Raw genomic sequence first — 9,956 nt, 5'->3', positions numbered from 1 at the left:
TGCATCTCAAAAAATTCAGAAGACTTGGATACAACAAACTTTGAAACCACAGATGAGTATGGATCATATTCGTCTTTCCTCAGCAAGCTGCGGATGCACTGACTTTGTTTCTGCAGCTTCTGGAAAACACTCACCTCAGAAATGTATTAAATCTCGGAAGAACAGCTGCAAAGTGGTCTTCTTTGTAAGTTATGATTTACGAACTCTTGTATATACTTTTAATAAGCTTCTTTGGCTCAGTGCAAAGAATGCCATCCAAGGTGTAGAAAGCTTTGTTAGGTAGTTATTAGGTAGTTTTAGTCAAATTTATTAAGTTTATTTTAAATGAAAAAGAAATAGAAGAAAAAATGTACACAGAACATCCACATGTGATATTGAAAAGCTGGCTACAAAAGCAGCTAATTATGTCTGCACATATATGTAGATATACATGAAATATGTTTAACTTTATGTACTATAGTACATACTTTCCTTTCACTGCCACAATGTCCCCTCTGTCTTATCAGTTCCAAGATTTTTACCCACCACAATTTTATACACTTCAAAGTCACAGATGCCAAAATGATCATCTGTCCTCTCAGGAAACAGCAACAGTTTCAAACTTTCCACCTTCTGGCATTCCACTGATCAGCACGGCGCGGAGTGCCTTTTAGCTCCATTTAAATGTCCAAAAGCAGTGACGAATGTTTTCCATCTGGGATGTGCCACCGAGTGTCTTGTTAGGTTCTCGCTCCTCCAAATTCCAGATCTGGTCTTTAACACATAGGTTGGTCACATTTCCCGCACACTTCCTGGACGGGCTTGGACACTTCTTCATCACATGCAGGTTGTGTGGCAGGTTTTTCAGCCAAGAAGTACCCTAAGCAGCAAGAAATGACGGGATGGTTTTAATAAGAATTTAAACATTTGGGGGTATTTATAACACAAAAGTTCTAAGAAAAATATTAAGTGATTTAAAAGAAATCTACTAACCGTGAGTGAACCTAATCCAGACTAAAAATGGCTTGATTTTTGTCACAACAACCAGTGCAATTCCTGTACACAGGAGGGCAATTATCACCAGGAACCACACCGTATCTATAATAACACATGAGAGAGTTAGTTTCCATAATTTACATCAGTTCAATAATTTTACAGGCAACACAATTTGGCTACTTTACCTGCAATCGGTTTAGTGGCGAGCCTGGTGGTGGTAACATCAGGTGTCGCCACTAGAGGGAAACATAAAAAAAAGAGAACCTTATAAGCTCACTGCAGGCATTATTAGTTCGATGACAAGATGACACTATTGTGGCTTGGATTTGTCAGTGAGCTCACTCTTTTGTCCCTAATGTTTAACTTATTTCATCATGTGTTTGTGTGTGTGTGTGTGTCCTTTCTCCACGGTTACTACAGAAGAGGCAAACAGTTACAAGAACATGCAAATAGCTTCCAAGCATTATTAACAGCTCATTTGTTTGGATTATTTTTAGTCATGTAACAGTTTCAGCTGAATCAGAAACATTTTAGGGATTCTGACTATGACCTGTCCACATTACTGTATGTAGGCAGGATTACAGTACAGGAAAACACATGCTACAACTAGGGCCTCTACAGTGACATTTAAAAAAAGAGACAACAGACTGTTTTGCTCACCTGCCCTCGTACAGAGCCCAGAGTGATAATAACACAGGACACGACATTAAGACTTTGAATCAGTTAACAGATTCATGTACTACACCCCTAAATCTGCCTGTCTTCTAGAACTTGTTATCATGGATTGCTACACTGTTACTGAGTTATGTTGTAGGGGGGATGGAGGCATGAAAGGAAATTTCCTTTAAGCACTGCGCAGAGCTTTGCCAGGAGGCTGTTGAGGTAGACAAGAGAAGTACACAATTCTCACATTCTCACCTGTGTCTGTGCTCTCCTCTGTGGTTAGGTTTAGGCAACTCAAGCACTTCACATGAAGTTAGTAAATTCCCTAACCTTTGTGAAGTGCTGATGGTGCCAAAACGTAACCATAATTAAAAAAAATCTGTTTAAGCTGTAAGTTGTAAACAACATTTCTTCATTGTGTTTCATGAAAAATGCGATCCGATAACAAATATTTTATTTTTTAATTTGTTGTTGTTTTAAACACTTTTAAACACTGATGTTATCACCTCAGAGTGCATACTTGTCCCTCGCAGACACAGTGGGTTTAAGGTGGATGACATCAGCGTTAAAGGCATCTAAACTCATTACTGGCAGACTGAAAGATGCTAAAAGGCCACATAGAGCTGACTGACCTCTGTAGGGTTGTGGGTGATGACTATCTATGATTGGGTTTCTCTAAGCAAGTCTTGACGTTAGTGCTGCTTTGCAATATCCTGATGGTACTTTTGTGTTGATATCTTCTTTTCTTTGGGTTAAAATATGCACTCAAAAAATTAGTCTTTGCCCTCATAAACACAAAATGAAACTGAAGTATATCAAATCAAAGGTTTATTCATTTAATTCATTAATCGTGATTTTTTTTAGGGAGCTCAATGTAAGTTTCATTTGGCCAGATTCCATTAATTTGAACATTTTACGTTGTACTTACGTAACTGAATTTTTTCATGTAATCAGATTACTTAACGCCACCACTTTGGGCATGAATATTTTTTGAGTGTGAATGTTTCCTTGTTTGTAGGTACCCCACTGGATCCAGACAAACACGCTAGTAAATGCTCTTGTACATACATGTAAATAAACAGTTTCTTTTAACAAACTTATTACTCTGAGCTACTTTCAGTCTTGTTTTCATAAAATAAGGCATTTGAACTCATGGGTTCTCAGGAGTATTTTTAAATAAAAAGAAGTTATATTCCCAGATGTAGTTAAATGAGTAACTTCTCATGAAAAATGAGCATTTGCTGCCCTTTTGTGGTTCAGCCTGTACACTCAGACAAGTTTGACGCCTAAATCATTTTGGTGTAAAAGATGAGTATATCTGTTATGTTATTGCTTTTCATGGTAGTGTTAAATTAGTCTCCGATCTTATGTCTTTGGGCAACGCATCTACAATGTTATTTTTTGTGCTTTTACACTGATAATCTGTAGCAAATTGTTAATGAAAGAATGCAAAACGACAAAGCTCCTTAATGAGAATGTGATGCTGCACGTGGCCCTCAAGTGTGTTATGGTTGAAACTATTCAAAACAAAACACTGCAATGAATAAATGATAACCACTGTGTCAACAATTGTTTCACATTTAGTTGACTGTGCCGAGAAGGGCTCACTTACCAGTAGTAGATGGAGGGACGGTGGGTTTGATTGTGGATACACACTCTTTACAGTCTTGGTCTTTGCACTTGTAGCCAGCCTTACATGTGCACACAGTGTTATGAGTCAGGTTGCAGTCTGTCTTGACCTCCACTTTTGCTGTGGAAAAACACGGTCATTGTTAAAAGTGATTTAAAGACGGATAAAGTTGAAAGTGTATGCAAAGGATGTCTTTGTGATAAAACTGAAAATGTGAAATGACTCACAAAGCTAGGCACGACAGGTAAAGATTCTGGTTTGAAGTCATAAGACCGTTATATTATCACGTCTGGTGCTTCTTCTTTAGAGAATTTTAAACACTTTTTAAACACTGATGTTATCACCTCAGAGTGCATACTTGTCCCTCGCAGACACAGTGGGTTTAAGGTGGATGACATCAGCGTTAAGTGCATCTAAACTCATTACTGGCAGACTTTAAAAACTAGAAACAACGAGCTGAAAGATGCTAAAAGGCCACATAGAGCTGACTGACCTCTGTAGGGTTGTGGGTGATGACTATCTATGATTGGGTTTCTCTAAGCAAGTCTTGACGTTAGTGCTGCTTTGCAATATCCTGATGGTACTTTTGTGTTGATATCTTCTTTTCTTTGGGTTAAAATATGCACTCAAAAAATTAGTCTTTGCCCTCATAAACACAAAATGAAACTGAAGTATATCAAATCAAAGGTTTATTCATTTAATTCATTAATTGTGATTTATTTTTTTTAGGGAGCTCAATGTAAGTTTCATTTGGCCAGATTCCATTAATTTGAACATTTTACGTTGTACTTACGTAACTGAATGTTTTCATGTAATCAGATTACTTAACGTCACCACTTTGGGCATGAATATTTTTTGAGTGTGAATGTTTCCTTGTTTGTAGGTACCCCACTGGATCCAGACAAACACGCTAGTAAATGCTCTTGTGCATACATGTAAATAAACAGTTTCTTTTAACAAACTTATTACTCTGAGCTACTTTCAGTCTTGTTTTCATAAAATAAGGCATTTGAACTCATGGGTTCTCAGGAGTATTTTTAAATAAAAAGAAGTTATATTCCCAGATGTAGTTAAATGAGTAACTTCTCATGAAAAATGAGCATTTGCTGCCCTTTTGTGGTTCAGCCTGTACACTCAGACAAGTTTGACGCCTAAATCATTTTGGTGTAAAAGATGAGTATATCTGTTATGTTATTGCTTTTCATGGTAGTGTTAAATTAGTCTCCGATCTTATGTCTTTGGGCAACGCATCTACAATGTTATTTTTTGTGCTTTTACACTGATAATCTGTAGCAAATTGTTAATGAAAGAATGCAAAACGACAAAGCTCCTTAATGAGAATGTGATGCTGCACGTGGCCCTCAAGTGTGTTATGGTTGAAACTATTCAAAACAAAACACTGCAATGAATAAATGATAACCACTGTGTCAACAATTGTTTCACATTTAGTTGACTGTGCCGAGAAGGGCTCACTTACCAGTAGTAGATGGAGGGACGGTGGGTTTGATTGTGGATACACACTCTTTACAGTCTTGGTCTTTGCACTTGTAGCCAGCCTTACATGTGCACACGGTGTTATGAGTCGCGCTGCATTCTGTCTTGACCTCCATGTTTGCTGTGGAAAAACACGGTCATTGTTAAAAGTGATTTAAAGACGGATAAAGTTGAAAGTGTGTGCAAAGGATGTCTTTGTGATAAAACTGAAAATGTGAAATGACTCACAAAGCTAGGCACGACAGGTAAAGATTCTGGTTTGAAGTCATAAGACCGTTATATTATCACGTCTGGTGCTTCTTCTTTAGAGAATTTCAGTTTGATGAAACAAGGTCTTTCTTAAATGATGCTTTAGTGTGCACACCTCAATCTGATGTTACATATTAGCAATCAGCGAACTACTTATATGACTTCCAAAGAGTCACAGTCATCCCAAAACCAAACACACAAAGTGAAAATCGTAAACAGAAATCATTTTGTGGCATTTAGGGTTACAGAGGGACGTAGCACAACATGCAGAGTCTTAAAAGCTCACCAGCCAACAGCGGTCCACAAGCAGAATAAAAATATTTTCACTTTTTCCAGACAGATTACTATAAAATGAGCAGCTGAGGTCACAACACGAGGACTGTGGACATTTTAAAGCTGGCAGCGACTCTTACGTGTGTGCTCAGCACTGTTTTACTCTGCTGTCTTATAATAATGAATTAAAATGCAGTGAGAGCAGTAAGCAGCATAAACATACAGAGTAGTAAACAGAAGAGAACAGGTAACCAAGCATTTTGTTCCATGAAGCCCTCTGAGGTCCACACATCCAAACTCTTATCATCATCACCAACAAATCATTGGCACCAACAACACAGAAGCACTTTTTATATCACTGCTCTGCTATGCAAAGTTTTTGAGTGGGCTGAATTATTTCCATAGCCGTTAATTGGTATAAAGCCCCTTCTTGTGCTTTGAACGCCCACCTTCCTCTGCTGAAGAAATGTAAACAGTTGTTCTAATGTGCAGGTGTATAAACAATAAGTAGATGTTTGGTCGATGTTAAATGTCTATATGTATCTGGTTTGTAATTTGGAAAAAGGTATGTGAGCCCTTTGATTATGATATGTGTAAAAAAGGCTTCTTGGTTGACACACAAAAAAGTCAAATTCAGCTAAAATGCACATGTAGCCAAAATTGAGACCGAGAAACTCAAATTTGTCTCAGTTCTGTGTTTTCTCTTGTCTGTTTTCCACAGTGACATTTAAAAAAGGCACGACATGCTGTTTTGTTCACCTGTACCAGCACAAAGCCCTGAGTAATAATAACATAGGACATGACATTTCTGCTCTTTCCACTGTTTGCTGCTTTTTTGGTATTTTGCTCTTTTTTCCACTGACATGAAGATGGTCTGCTTTTTCAGCCTCCTCCTGTCTCGGTGGGCTGTGCCGCAGACCATGTCGAGATTACTGTGTAAACACAAACTTCTGCTGCAGAATCTCATCATATTAAACCCCAGTGCTGGCTCACAGTTGGTTTCACAGACCCCCTTCTCTTCCCCTTCTGTCTTTCATCTCCTTCTGACTGTATCCCCCCGTTGATACATGAAATGGGAAATCCCCTTGTGTAAGTTTTGTATATGCAAACTTCTCTGAAATCCTGAGTTGAGAAACAGCTAGCAGTCTGACTTTGTCAAAATTCTGTGGAGTCATTGGTCAAATGCAGTGGTCAGGTCGACAGAGAGTTAATGACTCACTCACACATCTCACATCAAGAGAGAGCATGATAGAGCTCACACACTAACACAAAATGTATAAGCAACCACATGTTTCACTATAACAAGGGGAGGGGGGGTCCTGAGTAGTATTTTTACTGTAATGCTTTGTCATTCTTCTATCTGCTTAAAAGATAACAGGTGCGCTCTAGCGGGAATATCTGTGTACAAGAGCTCGAATCAATGTGTCTGTAGAAAAACGTGTAAGTCGTAAAACCCACTACGTCATCATTCCTGCCACTAAAGCTCTTTGTGCTGTCAGTCTAAAAATTGCCTTAAAGTTTTCACACATTTCAAATCCTCACATGTACTGTAGCGCCTCCACGCCCAAAGCTAAAGATGTGAAGTTACTCACGTTTACTGCAGCTGTCACAAAATTCACAGTTCATCGCCGTGTTGTAGCCGGCTGTGTATTTCCCAGCTTCACAGGGTTCACATTTATGGTCACAGTTTTTCTGTGAGCGTCTGGCCATAAACTCACCTGGAATATATGAAACATCAGTTTGCAGTTAAAGCACTACTGTTGACATCACAGCCATGAACTTTAATGGGATGTGAGGAAGTTACTGTACCTGCAGGGCACTTTTCACAACAAAACGTAGGTGATATATATGGCCAGCTGTACTGTGTTGGACTGCAAGTGGGCTTTACAGGGTTAGAAGATAGCAAAGGTAGGAAGCACAGTAATGGTAAAATAAAACAGAGTGGCCGCATCTGGGAAGAAACATACAAGAAAAGAAGAGGAGGAGGAGGAGGAAAAGGAGGGGAGTAAGCAGAGACAGGAGGAAAAGTATTACTATCATGATTCTGTCAAATGTATTCACATAACAATCCCAGCAGGCACTCAGTGAAACACACTAAAGATTAAAGATGATAAATATCATAACATCTTCCATTCTGAGAAAAAGAATTCGGTAGTCAGGCTGCCTAAATATGTTAGGACACACATTTTAAATTCTAAAAAAGCCTGTAACACACTGATGATAAAACACATACAAAATACAACACTAAGAGAGACCAGCTTTACATCCTAATGCAAACAGGTTACAAGGCTCTACTAAAACATTCAAAATGATAAAGTTATAGCTGAAAATACATGCTGTGAAAATCTTTACTTACTGTGGAGGAGAGGTTTTAGCAAGATGTCACTTGGGACCCTCTGAGCCTGAGACTGAGCAGGGGACGAGAAGTGTGTCAAGGGACTATTCATAAAATGTCAGAGATGACTCATCCTGAAAACCTTACATATTAACAGTCAACATCCTTGTCCCACTCTCTCTCTCTCCTGTCTTTTTGGAGACCACCTTGGCTGTGCACAGCAACATACCCCCGTCAGCCTCCACATTTTTCCATCATCCTATCTCTCTCGTTTCCTCCAAAATCTGCTTTTGCTGCGAGCACTCTGATGCTTTTTATTCTCTCGTTTTCTCTTTCACCTCTGCCACTCTCGCTCTCTCTCGCCTCTTCTTAGCACAGGATGATGAAGTCGTTTAATGTAAGGCATCGTTTACCTCATAGGTATCTTTTTACTCTTATAGAAAGGTGTTAATGAGAAAAATGTCATTCCAAGAAATTACTTTGTGATAATGAGAAGGCGTGTAATGTTATGAGGATTGAAAACATTGCAATGCCAATTGCATGCATAGGTCCCAAATTGCTCATTACAAAATTTTTTTATCATTTCAAATATAAACATTTGGCTGACAAAAAACCAAAATGTTTCTGTAGAATAACGTGCAAGTTAAGAAACAGTTATGTTATTCTTTATCAACTCATATACACATTGGAGCAATTAAAGGATAATATGCGCGATTATTGGCTGTGTGTGTGCGTGCGTGTAATCCAACTGTGTTGTCAGTTGGATTACTCAGAAGGTAAGGACTGATTAATATAAAAATGTTACCAAAAGTGGAGCATGGGTGAACCTACAATTTTAAGTTTTGGAGTCAGATTTAGAGCCAGGATGACAGGCAGACTGAGGCGAACAAAAAGCGAGCTGTTTACTGCAGACTGATGTCAAGGTTGTACAAATGTGAATCATGAGGGACAAAGGAAACTGAAAACTATAACTACTGAAACCTAAGACTTGAAAGCACACTAAGGCCTTCAAACACCAGAAACACCAGAGGTCGGGACCACTGGGAGGGAGAACAGAAACATACACAGACAATATACACAGAAGGGTAATTAGGGAAAGTGGAGATAAGACACAGGTGAACTAAATCATACAGAAAACAAGGTACAAGAAGCAAAAATAAAGGAAATGCACAAGGAATTCTAACTCTCAAAGTAAAACGGGAAATGTGATAATTAAATAGGGAAGACATACACGTGAATGAATTTAATGCACAAGACTTGACATAGCAGAAAGGGAACACAGGAAGGATTACAATTACAATTACAAGGCAACTAGGAACCAAGAATGGGGCTAAATTTACTAAGAGTAAAAAAAAACAAGAAATGATATAAAAAATTAAACAAACCTAATAGAAAGTCAAAAAAAAAAAAACTTACACAATGGGCAAACTAGCTGAGTTTTTTTTAAAGGCTGACATTTTGATATAGGACAAAATTGGGCATTTCACATCACAGCTTCACACACACTTCTGAAGTGGGATAACAAAAAAAAAAAAGTGAGGCATCATGTTTAAGATAGACTCTCAATATAATCACAATATTAAAAAAACGATCCGGATCCAGACATTCATCTGGATCCAGCAGCTCATTTGTTCATGGTGTGGACCTCATTGATATCCTTGTATGAAGTCTTAGACTGTCTTCTGTTAGTTTCATGCACACTTCAGTTTGTTATCTGAAGGTTTAGTGTATTTTTTCTGAATTAAAACAAAAGGTATATTTTCCAGACGGGGGTAAAACCGTGCTGTAAATGATAAGAATGATATGTTTCTAGTTAATTGCTTTATTATTGGTGTAACTGGTAGCGTAGGTGTGAGAACATTAATCAGCAAAAACTGACAAAATGCCATTAGTGTGTAGATAGCTGCCAGCCAGCGATAATTACTATACTTGACCTCAGTTTTCACAGAAACCAAGCCACAGCACGTGACCTCCTTTCAACAGTGAAACGGGGACTAGGTTTAAGGAAATAGGGGCAGCCTCAAGTGACAAGTGTGACTATAGCTGAGTAGCAACACTCAAACAGAATACAGAGATGACTGGATGAGAGATGACTGTGCAACAAGACCATGGCTGATCATGAACTGGTTACAGCAAAACTGGTCATGCTTATCTTGAGGTTTCAGTATCAGTATTGATGCTTGACCGTAAGAGTTGATACGTCTAAACAGAACTTCAAAAGTTCTTGTGCCAGGAACATGTTGACTCTTTTGTTATGAAGTAAACAGATAAACAACGCCACTTTTTAGTTGACAAAATCTGCATGCTGAGTCAGAGATGAGCCAGTCAGTCCTCACA

General features: G+C 38.4%; 1 protein-coding gene across 1 annotated transcript; it reads right to left on the bottom strand.

Annotated features, from left to right (window-relative positions):
• Window positions 1-755: 755 nt before the first annotated feature.
• LOC146622890 (uncharacterized) lies at window positions 756-7,235 on the bottom strand. Its single transcript, XM_085365490.1, has 7 exons — window positions 7,094-7,235; window positions 6,877-7,002; window positions 4,746-4,883; window positions 3,251-3,388; window positions 1,161-1,211; window positions 973-1,077; window positions 756-859 (listed from the first exon to the last, which is right to left on the bottom strand). The coding sequence occupies exons 1-7, from the start codon at window positions 7,233-7,235 to the stop codon at window positions 756-758; spliced, it is 804 nt and encodes a 267-aa protein (XP_085221616.1).
• Window positions 7,236-9,956: the final 2,721 nt, after the last annotated feature.

Source organism: Diplotaxodon limnothrissa, linkage group LG11 (assembly GCF_057381915.1).
Source record: "Diplotaxodon limnothrissa isolate DT_005_m linkage group LG11, D_limnothrissa_male_GT1.1, whole genome shotgun sequence".
Lineage (NCBI taxonomy): Eukaryota > Metazoa > Chordata > Actinopteri > Cichliformes > Cichlidae > Diplotaxodon > Diplotaxodon limnothrissa.
The sequence above is the reverse complement of the archived record's forward strand: the minus strand, read 5'-3'. Positions and strand labels throughout refer to the sequence as shown.